Source organism: Macaca nemestrina, chromosome 13 (assembly GCF_043159975.1).
Source record: "Macaca nemestrina isolate mMacNem1 chromosome 13, mMacNem.hap1, whole genome shotgun sequence".
Classification (NCBI taxonomy): Eukaryota; Metazoa; Chordata; class Mammalia; order Primates; family Cercopithecidae; genus Macaca; species Macaca nemestrina.
The window spans coordinates 86,392,795-86,405,982 of NC_092137.1; the positions used below are offsets into that span (position 1 = coordinate 86,392,795).

At 52.4% G+C, this 13,188-nt stretch overlaps 1 protein-coding gene across 2 annotated transcripts in view; it reads left to right on the top strand.

Annotated features, from left to right (window-relative positions):
- Nucleotides 1–12,949, top strand: part of LOC105465392 (atonal bHLH transcription factor 8) — a 38,279-nt gene extending 25,330 nt beyond the window's left edge. The window contains exons 3-4 of one of the 2 annotated variants that reach the window (XM_011713839.3): nucleotides 5,225–5,283; nucleotides 7,499–12,949. In XM_011713839.3, coding sequence (XP_011712141.2) covers nucleotides 5,225–5,251 — 27 coding nt within the window. In that variant the 3' untranslated portion in view covers nucleotides 5,252–5,283; nucleotides 7,499–12,949. The remainder of the gene's footprint in view (nucleotides 1–5,224; nucleotides 5,284–7,498) is intronic. The other variant, XM_011713840.3, reaches the window with a different exon arrangement.
- The last annotated feature ends 239 nt before the right edge of the window (nucleotides 12,950–13,188 follow it).

Genomic DNA, 13,188 nt, shown 5'->3' on the forward strand with positions numbered 1-13,188 from the left:
GAAGAGGCCAAGAAGAGTTGGCAGAGACACATAGACAGAGCACAGAGAGGGAGACAGCTCGGCAGCCAGAGAGAGAGTGGTCTGCAGCCTGAGAAGGCGTCGGCATGGTATGGCTGCCCCTGTAGGCCCAGTGGGCTCCTATGAACTCTGGCCCTGGCCCTGGGGGTGCTGGGCCTCCCACTGCCAGCCACCTTCCCTTAGGCTCCAGGAGTCGAAGGCCAAGATTTTCTTAGAACCAAGTAGGTGACAGTTGGGTGGATGGCTTGGGGACCTGCTGTTCCTGTTTGCCTGTGAGGAAACTGAGGTCTATAGGGGTTAAGGGTCTACCTTGCTCTGCTGCATTCTAGCAGTGTGGCCTAGGGCAAAGGAGGTCACCACTCAGGCCTCCATTTCCTCATCTGCAACATGGGCACAGCGGTAGGCACCTCCCAGGAATTACGAAAGACAGCACATGCAAACAAGTGTAGCATGTGCTTGGTAAGGGGCCGCCCTCTGTAAATGGTGACTCTGAGCACTGATGCACTTGCTTCTGTTCCCAGGCTCTGGGAGGATGGGTGCTGGTGGTGGAGGTGTGTGGGGTAGGGGAAGGAACTGTGGCAATCACAACGACAACCATTCGTGGCATAGGGGGATGTAGGAGGAGTTGGGATAAAGAGCTTCAGGAGTTCAGAGGAGGAACCCGTCGTCCCCACCTTGCGTTGGGTGTGGGGCTGGTGGGGGTAAGAGGGTGGACATGAGCAGGCCCTCATTGTCCTGGACTAGGGAGGCAGCAAGGACTCAACTGACAACCCCCAGCCCCAGCCCTGAACTTGTGGAACCTACATTCTAGTGGGTGGAAGTAACTCCAAGTAAGGCCCTGCAACACTGTGGAGTACATGGTAGGTGCTCAATAAATGCTAGACTAGGATACCTGGGACCCAGCAACACCTCTAGCATCTTACCACAGGAAGGGCTCCCCAGGTTACCTGCTCTCATCCTCAACATTGCCTGATGCAATGATTGTTTCTTACTGATAGGAAAGTTCTTCTACACGGCCTTGACTGACTCTGAGGTTTGAACACATCCATTGGCCTCAGTGAAGGAGGGGTTTGACTGCTGGCCCTACCTTGCTCCTGACCTGGGGCCTGTGGGGCAGCTGTCTGCACAGCACAGCTGAGGCTGTGCCAGTCCCCTCCTCTCTAGAGAGCAGCCTTGAGAAATACAGAAAGGACTGGGTAGAATCCGCAGCAGCAGCCAGCAACGGTGGTCCTCAGTTTTCCCCTAGAGTTAGACTGTAAGCTGCCCTAGTGCCTGGGACAGGACTGGCCCCTATTAGGAACTAATACATCTTTGCTGAATAAATGACATTTTCTCTCCATTTTTGGCCTCCAGGCCAACTGTCCTGGCTCACTAAAGGCTCTGGCCATAACTGAAACTCTTAGACACTTGGGACCTTGAAGGGCCCTCCCAGCCCGGACACAGCACTATCCTCGATTCATGCCCTGTTCCTGCCCCCCGCAAATAGCAGCCAACTCCAGCTGCTCATAAATTTCTTGCCTGTCACCCATGGTGCCCAGGCTAGGCAGGCAGGAGGTGCTGGGGGCCGACTGGACCATACCTGCTTCCAGGTCCATGGGGAGCTTGGAGGCCAGAAGCCCAGGCCTTGCGCCTGTGCCCAGAATAACCTCTGCAAAGCCTGGCCCTTGGAGAAGATGTGAAAGCAGATCTGTCAAATGCAAGGATGTCCAGGCTTGAGTGTTAAAGAAAACACCAATGCAGCTTATGATGCAGCTTGTACAGCGTAATTCCACTTTTCATAAAATACTGTATGTGAGGACGCATATGCATGGGAATAGCATATGGGACAGTAGTCACCCAAATGTTATCAGTGGTTTGCTGTCAGTGGAGAGATTAAGGTGATTGAAACGATTTTCTTTCTGTTCACTCTTCTGTATTTTCTTTTTCTCTTTTTTGAGGCAGAGCACTTTGGGAGGTTGAGGTGGGTGGATCACTTGAGGTCAGGAGTTCAAGACCAGCCTGGCCAACATGGTGAAGCCTCATCTCTACTGAAAATACAAAAATTAACCGGGTGTGATTACATACGCTTGTAATCTCAGCTACTCGGGAGGCTGAGACTCGAGAATCATTTGAACCCAAGAGGTGAAGGTTACTGTGAGCCAAGATCACGCCACTGTACTCCAGCCTGGGTGACAGAGTGAGACTCTGACTCAAAAATAAATAAATAAATAAATAAATAAATAAATATGAGGAAATTGACCAGGTACGGTGGCTCACATCTGTAATCCTAGCACTTTGGGAGGCTGAGGCTGGAGGATCGCTTGAGCCCTTAAGTTCAAGACCAGCCTGGGCAACAAAAGTGAGACTCCATCTCTACAAAAGATGAAAAAAACTAGCCAGGTGTGGTGGCATGAGCCTGTGGTTCCAGGTATACAGGAGGCTGATTGGGGAGAATCACCTGAGCCTGGGAGGCTGAGGTGGCAGTGAGCCTTGTTTGCACCACTGCATTCCAACCTGGGCAACAGAGCAAGAAGCTGTCAGAAAAAAAAAAAAAAAAAAAAGATGAGGAAACAGACTTGGAGAGGTTAAGCATCCTGCTCAGGGCCCCTCAGCTGACTTTGGGGCCAAGATGAACCCCAGGAAGAATCAAGAGCAGCATTCAGAGGCAAACATGCAGCCCCCTTTCTAGCCCATACACTGGTGTACTTAACAGTGAAAGGCAAACTGTGGTTTTTAAAAATTCTCTTCCCATGCCACATCTGCTCTTTTTTTCACCTTTTAGTTTTAAAATAACATTTGAAATCTGACTGCCCTGTTTAGGAAAGACCAGTTTAAAAAAAAGTCAGGATTTCAACCCCGTTGGAGGTTTATTCCCTCCTGCATGTAGAAGGCTGTATCAAAATTGCTTAAATACAAAAAATGTATAATTTGAAATAGTGGAAAATGGTTAAGTAGGTCAAGTGGGTATCATAGACTGACAGTAAATATAAAAGGCAAAATAACTTAAAGGCAGATTAAAAAATCGTTTTTTTAAATACCCCAAAGTGGTAAAATTACCCCGCAGTGCACAGAAGTGATCAGGAGAGGAAAACAATTAGAATTTTTTTTTTAAACTGGAAATGAACAAAAGCATAAAGGATGCTAAATTGTTCCAGGGTTCATAACAATTACCACAACTTCCCTGAAAGTATAGATAGACCCATTTACAAAAACGCTTAATATTGCATTTGAAATAGGAGAAATATTTTGTAACATATAAAGCCACAGTGAGTAAAATGCCTGTGACTTGAAGTAGCTATGATTGAGTCAGCCGGTATTTATTTGTTGTTGTTGTCTCCCTCTGACACCCAGGTTGGAGGGCAGTGGCATAATCTTTGCTCACTGCAACCTTTGCCTTCTTGGTTCGAGAGATCCTCCCGCCTCAGCCTCTCAAGTAGCTGGGATTACAAGCGTACATCACTACACCCAGCTAACTTTTGCATTTTTAGTAGAGATAGGGTTTTGCCATGTTGGCCAGGCTGGTCTCGAACTCGTGACCTCAACAGATCCTCATGCTTTGGCCTCCCAAAGTGCTGGGATTACAGGTGTGAGCCACTGCGCCTGGCCCAGTGTTTATTGAGATACTGCTGTGTGTTAGACACTGTTCTGGGCATTGGAGCTACAACAGCAAATAAAACAGGCCACATCCCTGCCCTCGTGGAGCTGGCATTCTGGCCATAAACAAGTGAACAGATAAAAAGATGATTTCTGCTTGTGATAAATACTCCCACTTTGCCACACTGACCAAATCACCTTGCTCTGACTCGGTACGTCAGACTAGCTGAGAGGGACCTGTGAGGCCATCTCATCTAGTCATTCTCAAGGTTAATTTTAGCAGCAGAACCTGTTGTTCAAAGGACATCTTCGGCTGGGCGCGGTGGCTCACGCCTATAATCCCAGCACTCTGGGAGGCTGAGGAGGGCGGATCACCTGAGGTCGGAAGTTCAAGACCATCCTGGCCGTGGAGAAACCCTGTCTCTACTAAAAATACAAAAAATTAGCCGGGCATGGTGGTGCACACCTGTAATCCCAGCTACTCAGGAAGCTGAGGCAGGAGAATCGCTTGAACCTGGGTGGCAGAGGTTGCAGTGAGCCAAGATCGCGCCATTGCACTCCAACCTGGGCAATAAGAGTAAAACTCCATCTCAAAACAAATATAAATAAATAAATAAATAAATACATAAATAAAGGACATCTTCCGTGGTGGCAGAGGTTCTGAGGACAGTAAGCTAGGGAGTAAGCCAGACCCAGAGCCTTGGCTGGCAGCAGAAACACAAAAACCCACAAAGGGCCAGAGCTGGGGGGAATGCAAGCCTCTCGCACTGTGCCCCTCACATGGGACACAGGATGTTGCCAGGCATTCCATGAAAGGGGTTCTGTGGTGTGGTGGTCACAGCGGGGATGCTTGCTATCCTCCATATTTGCCATTATGCATCCCCACATGCAACCCACCCCACACACAGCCTCTTATGAAGAGGTATCATTGGCATCTTTGGCTCCTATCCCTTGGCCACAGCTGATTGGTCCAGGGGAATAAATCAGACCTAGGCTAGACCAATGGGTGTCCTCCACTGGGTCTCGGGGATTGGCATGCCGGGAGACCAGACTAGTCGGTAGTCAGGGAGGAAGGTAGATACCTGCAAGTGACTGTAAGCAGGCATCTAGAGGGCAGGGCCACAGACTGCCCCTACTGACCTTTGCAAGCCCTTTGCTACGTTTTCGGAGACCTTCCCCCGGTCTCTGTGAAACGCCCTTTTGTAACTTTAAATGAGCTTCCCTTTCCTGGAGGGTTGAAGTGAGTTTCTGCTCCTCACAATGCAGTAGCAATTACATGATCAAATCAGTTGGGAAGGCTGGCTGCAGTGGCTCACGCCTGTAACTTTGGGAGGCTGAGGCGAGGGGATTGCTTGTGTCTGGGAGTTCAAGACCAGCCTGGGCAACATAGAGAGGCCTTGAATCTATAAAAAATAAAATCAAAAATTAGCCAGGCGTGGTGGTGCATGCCTGTAGTCCCAGCTCCTTGGGAGGCTGAGGTGGGAAGATCGCTTGAGCCTGGAAGGTCAAGGCTGCACTGAGCCATGATCTCGCCACTACACTCAGCCTAAGTGACAGAGTGAGACCCTGTTTCAAAAAAACAAGTCAGTTGGGAAACTGGGTCATTAAAGCCAGACAAATTTCTTCGCTACAGGACTTTTCGGAGCCTTTGATATCATAATACATGCAGCGACTTTCCAAGTTGGGGTCAAGGTATGTGGTATTTCCCAAATTCATGGAATGCCTCACCGAGCTCGTGTTCCACAGAACACCTTTTGGGCAATGCCAATCTGCCTCCCCTCCCCTCACTGTACAAGTGAGGGAATGAAAGCACAGAGTGGGAGAGTGAGCTACCCAAGGTCACACAGCTGCTGAATTGCAGAGGAAGTCCTGGCACCTGAGGCCTCCCAGTGTTCTTCCCATTACATCCCAGTTGTCATAAGACTTCCTTGGATAGATGATGTATGTGCTGAGATTCCTGGGCCGAGGTGGTGGTGGTCTAGTGTAGACACCAGGAAAAGGGTGGGGTCAAGAATTGAAGATCAGGCCTTGGCCAGAGAAACCCCTGTGTCCTTTAATCCTGGATGGTAGCTGTGGCTTCAGCAGGGACTAAGAGCCAACAGAGGGCTTGGGGCTGGCCCCAGGCTGCCCCGACCGCCTTTACAGCATGGCCAGGAGGACGGCTCCAGCTAATCCCGCCTCCCCTTCTTCCTCAGGCCACGGGCAGGCTGAACAAGAGAAAAACTTTTTCTGCCCATGGCAGGGCCCGCCCAGGCAGCCAGCGCCGGGATGACGCGGGCTGTAAATCACCCCGTGGACCACAGACCCAGTGCCATCCCCACGGGTTTCCTTTCCGCTTCTTAATCCTCCTCCTCAGACTCGGTAACACAAAGCAGATTCCTGCTGGGGCCAGCCATGCACAGTGGGCTTGGAGAATGTGAGCCTGGGATTTACCACATCAAGATGCTCCCGCCTCTCACTTTTCCTTTTCTCCCTCCTGAGCCGCTATTAGCTGGAGAGCACTCCCTCCCTCTGGCCCGGCTCCCTCACCCTCCTTGGACCCCACTTCAGCCTTGCCCCAGCCTTGCATCTTGGCTGGCCGCCCGGCCCACGGGGCTCACCAGGGCCTGTGGTTAGCAGGCCCTCCAACGTCGTGGTTTGGCTCCATCCCGGCTCCCCAAGCCTCTGTCTCAGTGAGAGCAGCCTCTGTGTGGTAGAATGAACACTGCCGATCTGGATTCAAATCCTGGCCCTGGCAACTTCCAGCACTTCCTTCTCGGAGCCTGGGATTGCTCACTCATGAGAGGGGAATGAGAGTGCTCCCTGGCAGGTCGGAGGCGCCTGACAGATGTTTTACTTTAAAAATAACTACTTATTAATAGCTGTTGGTTGAGGGTTGGAGCACGAATCAAAAGGGTGTTTGGAGTTGCTTTAAGAGGGATGTGTTGTACCAGGTTCAGGGACTTTGTTATTTTTCATCCTGGTTGGATCTGGAGGTCTCACAGAGCCTCCCCACCAGCTCTGACCTCCCCAGAAAGCTGAAACCCCACAGCCCCCATGACCTTGCCCCCTGTCCCATTGCTTCCTGGTAGCCAGTTACAACCTGTGCTCAGCGCCAAGTTCAGCTGCCAGAATGAGGATTGCACAGATCAGGGCTGCAGGGAACTTAAAGGTGGTCTAACCCAGCAATTTTCAAACCGTGCTCCTTAGCACCCTGATTCTCAGACATGTCCCAGGCTCTCTGTTGGCAGGAATGCAGTAGGTCTCTGGGTCCCCCTCCCTCTGTGTCCCCTGACTCCACTGCACCAAATAGACAGAACCATGTTTCTGTATTAGCTAACACGTACTTCCTTCTCCTGCTTAAAAGGAGCTTTCATCGATCTGCTCCAGCCATGCCATTTTACAGATGAGGACACTGAGGCCTAGAGAAGTCAAATGACTTGTTTGAGGTCACCCAGCTGGCAGGTGAATGTGCTACAATTAGAATGGGCCTTGTGACTCCTAGGACAGCACAAGGAAGCTGCAGACGGCCATTCCAGTGGGGCTGAGCCTGCAGAGGAGTCTGCCACCCCAGGTGGGGACAGGCCTCTGAGATCCGTCAAAGGGGTGGCCCTGGGGATTGCGGTGTCAGTCCCAGGTGTCCCTGAGCTTCCAGTGGCCCTGGCTCCCACTACCCACTGTGGTCCTCTTCTTTCCCCAAACCAACCAAAACGCAAGGCCTCTGAAATGCAGCACTAAGGAGGAGGGGAGCAGTGTGGGCTCTGGAGGCAGCCAGGCCTGGGTTTGAATCCTGGCTCTTCCAGTTATCGAACCCTTCAAGATGGAGGCCCGTGCCTGGAGGACTCAGTGAGGGGACATTCTGCAGGTGTCCGGAAACAGGAACCAGGTGGAGTAGGGGCAGCTTCTAATGGCTGGTCATGTCTTTCAGGAGTGACTGGCTGCGGGCGAGACCAAGGCCACCACTGTGGGCCTTCCTTCCAGTCAGGCCTGAGGACAAGGTGAGCTCGCTGAGTCCAGCCTCGTGGTCTTCTCCAAGATGCCGCCAGACGCCCGGCCTACAGCCTCTCAGGGTCGGATCGGAGCACGTCTGCCTCCCTCTCCCCTCCGCCCTCACCCAGCCACTCCGAGGCTGCTTCGCACTTTGCCCTCTGCCTGGTGGGGAGGGGAGAGCTCAGTCCCCCACTCACTCAGAGCCCAAGGCCCACTGTCCAGCTGCAGAAATTCGTTGCCAAAGATTCGACAGAGACACTGAAGGAAATGGGGTGATGAAACCCCACAGCGAAAAGCCACACCGTTGCTCTGTGACTTTTGCTCCTCCTGTTGCCTGAGCCCCATCTCAAGCCGAAGATGAGTAAGCGGTTCTGCCAGGAGCTCATGGAAGGGATGGGCATTTGATGAGCCCTGGGGCACCGGGCCCTCTGACCTGGTGCTCTCTCTCCACCAGGCCTTGCACTGACTGAGTGCAAGACAAGTCTTAGGGGCTGTGAGAGGGAGGCTGGGGTGCCTGGGCAGGGCCAGGAGTGGGGCCTGAGTTCCCTGCCCACTGTTTCCCCTTCGTTGGCTGCCCAGGCCGCCGGCCCCAGTTCTCAGTGTCCCCTGGGTCCAGGCTCCTTGGGCCCTGAGCATCACCAGAAGGGAGTAAGCAGGGAGAGAAGCAATACTACTCCCTTCCCTACACCAGGGACTTGCACCAGGGCAGCTACCTACGGGTCTTTGCTCCCCTAGCCAGCCTTCCCTCACCGTGACCCATCCCAGGCAGCCAGCACCATGAGCGGGCCCTGCCATGGACAGGAAGAGTTTTTCTCTTGTTTACCCTGCCCGTGGCCTGAGGAAGGAGTAGAGGCTGGGTTGGCTGGAGCCGTCCTACTGGGCAAGATGGAGCCCCACTTGGAGGACGGTGGTCTGTTACAGGGTGTGCAGGGGCAGAGGAGGAAGGGACCAGGGGACTGGGCCAGTATGTGGACGATGGGAGCAGGGGGGCGTGTTCAAAGCCAAGGCCTGCCCCTTCCTTGTGCTCAAATGGCCAAAGCTGTTCACGTCTGTGCTCAACCATCTGCTTCAAATTGAAGTAAAAGCCCTAAGATGTCAAGAAAATGCTTGTGTCGAGTGGACTCTGTGGGTGACCAGGACTTTGGCTGGTCATCGGCTGGGGAGTGTGAGGGAGGGGTCGGTCTCTAGCGACAGGTTGAGAGCCCTTCAGGAGCAAGTGCTGTGTGGGTGAGAGTGTGTGTGTCTGTGTGTGGAAGGGGGTGAAGGGTGGTTCTCACAGTAGTCTTAGCCTGGACTAGTGACCAGGAGGCCTGGTCAGGAACACATGAGGAGCCCTCTCTGTCCACACTGCACTCATTCTGCACCATGTATTTATGAGATGGGGGCCCCTATTATTAACCCCATTTCACAGATGAGAAAACTGAGGCCCCAAGGAGACAGGGCCAGTTGGTGACAGAGCCAGTTGTTGAATCAGGATGGCCTCACTTCAAATCCTGTGCTCTCAAACCTTTTCCAGCCCCATCACCAGTCCCAGCCCGAAGTCTCTGTGTGGCCTTGTCACATTGCTTCACCTCAGTGGGCCTAAGGGAGGGACAATAAAGGCCCACTGGGACTAGGGGAAGGGGTGATAAGATAAAAAATAGGAGAGCACTATCAAGGCAGAAGGGACAGGGCTTGCCAAGGAAAGGGGGATAGGAGGGGACCAGAGGCTGCAGCCATGCAGGACACAGTTTGTCCCTTGGTTTCACCAGTGTCACTTTCTCGTCTGTGCTGCCTGACTCCTGGGCTGGGCTGGGCAGGCTGCAGGGAGCCCCCCTTGCAGTAGTGTTTCTCAGGCTGGCCCTTTACCGAGGACCGTAGTGTCCATGCTGTCCTGGATCCCTGGACTGGCACAGAAACAGGGGACCCAGGTGGCCCTGAGCACTCCTCAGAGCAAAGGTGCTCTGGATGCAGACTGGACAGAGTGGGCATGGAATGGGGCCAGGAGGGTCCGTTAGGAAGGTTCAGTCACCCTGTGACCTGGCACAGATAACAGCACCGCTCTGTTTTCCCTCGGAGCCTCTGAGTAACCCTGACGGTACTTCCTAAGGAAGCAGGACATGTGGACCGACCAGCATCTAACTGTTGACATAGAGGACGCTTTCTATTACTAAAGGGAGTGTACTCCATTCTGCTGCCAAGGGAGCAGACTCATGGCCTTACCACCCAGAAACAGCCCATCCTCCACCTCCCATCCCCCTCCTGCATACATACTTCATTACATACTTCCCTTACATTCTGAAGCGTCATTGATGACCAGCTGCCTGTCAGACACTAAGACAGGCAGGGGGAATGAAGAGATGGATCTAGTGTAGTGCGTGGCATCATGGAGTTCCGGGTTCTGTACGGAGGGTGGGACAGACAGGTAGACAAGCAAATAATTATGATTACATTCAGATGACTAAGGTGTTGTTGGGAGCTTCAGGAAAGGAAGAACTAACTCCTGGGGAGGTTCTCAGGAAGGATTTTCCTGGAAAGTAGCCATGGGACTTGGGTCTTAAAGGGTGAGTAGAAGCTTTCTGAGCAGGGGAGTAGGAGAAGGGCTTTCTAGGCAGAGGAGCACTCAGCGCTGGCAGGAAATTGGAATCGCCAAAGGAGACTATTACATATTGATATGAAGTATTGATGCCCAATTTCATCTCCAGAAATTCTGAGGTATTGGTCTAGGGTGTGGCCTGGTCATTGGAATTTTTACAAGCTCCTCAAATGATCTTAATGTGCAGGCAAAGTTGAAGCTGCTGGTCTAAGTGAGGTCTGGTCTACGAAAAGAAAGTGACTTGGAGCCATGGATTTGGGAGACAGGCTGTGGGTGAATGCATGTGTGTGTACACATATGTATGTATGTGGATGACTAAATGCACGCTCTCCTCTCCTTTCCCAGCTTCCTCTCCAGCACAGCAACTTGTGTTCATATGCACACACACGCACACTCCCTCTCATGGGCGCATGCACACCCACACACACACTCGTGTACATTTCCAGAAAACGGAATTCTCTTTCAGATAGATTCAGATTCCACCAGCAATCCTCTAAACAGTTTTATGCAGGCAGCCATTCAAGAAGACCCTCAGCAAAATATAAATGACGAGGAGCTGCCCTCATGGGGCCTGTGAAAGCGCTTTGCAGTCCAGCCTCTGGTTTGTGGTCACAGAGTCACCTGCACACTCTCCTTGCCTTGTCTGCTCTGAGTCACCAGGCATAGGCCTTAAAGGGATGAGGGGACCCTCTCCAGGGGCCCGAAAGATCTTCATGGGTGTGTCTGCATGAAGCCCCAAGTGTGCACACCCATCTTCATGCGTGTGTGCCAGCCTCCTGCTCTCTGCAAGACAAAACCAGAAAGAATGGCTCTGGGAGTTGGAGATCTCAGCTCACAGGCCAAGCTTTGCAAGACTCTCCAAAGACTGCCCACAGACTGTACTGCTTCCTGGGTCTGGCTTGAGACTATCCCAGAAGAGAGGGTTAAGTTCTGGAGATGAGGTTTTGAGCAAGTGTCCATCTCCCCACACCATGCTTCTTCCTGTCTCCATGGCCACATCCTTCAAGGCTCTGTGCTGTTCTCTTTTTTCTGGATTTCTCCACCTCCACCAAATTCCCCTTTCTCACCGCTAGCGGAGGCATGAGTAGGCAGGTCCCAGGGGCCGGGAACTGGGTAGCATTGCCATGTGCAGGTACAAACAGAACTCTGCTCAAGAGCTTGCCGGTGAGCCTGGATAGAGGCACAGGTGCAGCTAATTAGGATAAGACAGGGGCCGCGCTGTGGTCAGCCATGGGAAGCCGGCTGGGGGCTGGAGTTGGGGTTACACCTGCATCCCTCCTATGCTGCTTCCTGAGCCACGAAGTGGTCACTGCCAGCCGTCCAGGCAACAAACAGCAAGACTCAGACATCTTCAAGGACACCCTTCGAGTGGATTTGTACCGTCGTCGTTCTCTTCTTGCCCTCTTGCTGCCCTGACACCTTCACAGCTGCTTTCTGTTTCATGGTTCCAGGAAGACAGTGGGGCACAGGGTCCCTGCTTTGTGGGGAGGGGCTGGCTTCACCCTTTGCCCCCGGGTTTTGCTGTCCCACGTGTCTCCCTTCTGGTGACCCAGACCCCAGACAAATTATGCCTACCTCTCTGAAGCCAGGCACCCCGAGGAACTTGGACAAACAATGGCAGTGTTTTCCAGAACTGTGGGTATGTGTCTAATCTCAGATGGTACTATAAATTCCTGGAGAGTAAAGTTTGGATCTAATTCAACCCCCAATCCTTGAAAGGGCCTTCTTGCTAAGTGTATATATTGGTTTCTTTGCTGAATGAATGAATAAAACATGGAAAATGTGGTAATTCACTCATTTTTGTTTTCTTCCTTCCACAAATAACTCTGAAGCATCTAATTTGTTCAAGACCCGGAGAAAACAGGACCCGGGCCAGGTGATCTTTTATATGGCTTTGGAGAGGCTTGAAGGGAGAGGGGCTTAGAGCCGAGAGAAGCCTGGCCATGGACTTTTTGCTGTTTATGTGGCCGAGCCTTTGAGAGCTGAGTGAAGAGGACAGCATTGCGGCACAGGTGCTGGCACACAGGCTGTGAAGGAACGGTTGTTGAATGTGGAGATGAATGAGTGAATGGAGGACAGCATCGCGGCACACGTGCCGGCACACAGGCTCTGAACGAACGGTTGTTGAATGTGGAGATGAATGAGTGAACGTCGCCTCCTTACAGCCCCACCTCGGACATCACTAACCAACAGTGGCTGTTTTTCTGGAGGGGCTCCCACGCTGCCTGAATTCCGCTCCAGACAATGCTCCAAGCAGTTACTACTAATCAATTGGAGAGATGAGCTCCTTCTGCCGCCCTGGTCCCGTGGCCTCCCTGGAGTGGGCCAGCCTCCTCGGGCCACCCCAGCATGGCGTGTTTGAGGCTATGTCAGGAGTTCACCTTCACTGTTGTTCACGGGCCATGTGGCTGCCTCCTGACTGGCCTCCCTGTCAATGGTCTGTCCCTTCCAACCCTGCCTCTGCCATGGCTGATTGAGGTTTATTTCCAAACTTCCTCCCTGGGCCCATCGCCTCCAGACTACAGCCCAGGCTCCTTAGCTGCCCATCATGATGGTCTCATGTGCCCTCCAGGTCCACAATATCTCCCTGTCACCACCAGGTCTCGGCATGCCCACAGCTTGGCCCTCTGGAGGTGGTGGCCGAATCCCATCCTCAGATATCGTTAATCACTAACAGCCCCTCTTCCTCAGCCATGGCCCTGTGTCCTTCTCTCTGGCTGCCCATGAAACAAGATTCTTTCTGACCTTAATGTTTGCTGCAAAGGAAACAGTTCCTTTTTGTCCTAATATTACCCGTCATTGTGTCCCGCCTAGCGCCTGGGTCCCTGGGGAACTCTAGTTCTTTCAATCAGCGGACGGAGAGGCCCTACTTAACCTGACAGCAACAACCTCAGTGGTTGCCTTTCTGCTCCCGGAGCTCATCTTTTTTCACATGTAAATAAGAACATCTCCACTCCCGGGCACCATGTTCAGTGGGAAGCCAGCCAGCATTGCCCATGTCTCTGAGGATTTTCGAGGGACTTACTTCCTTGGCTTTGATCTTTGGGGTCTAC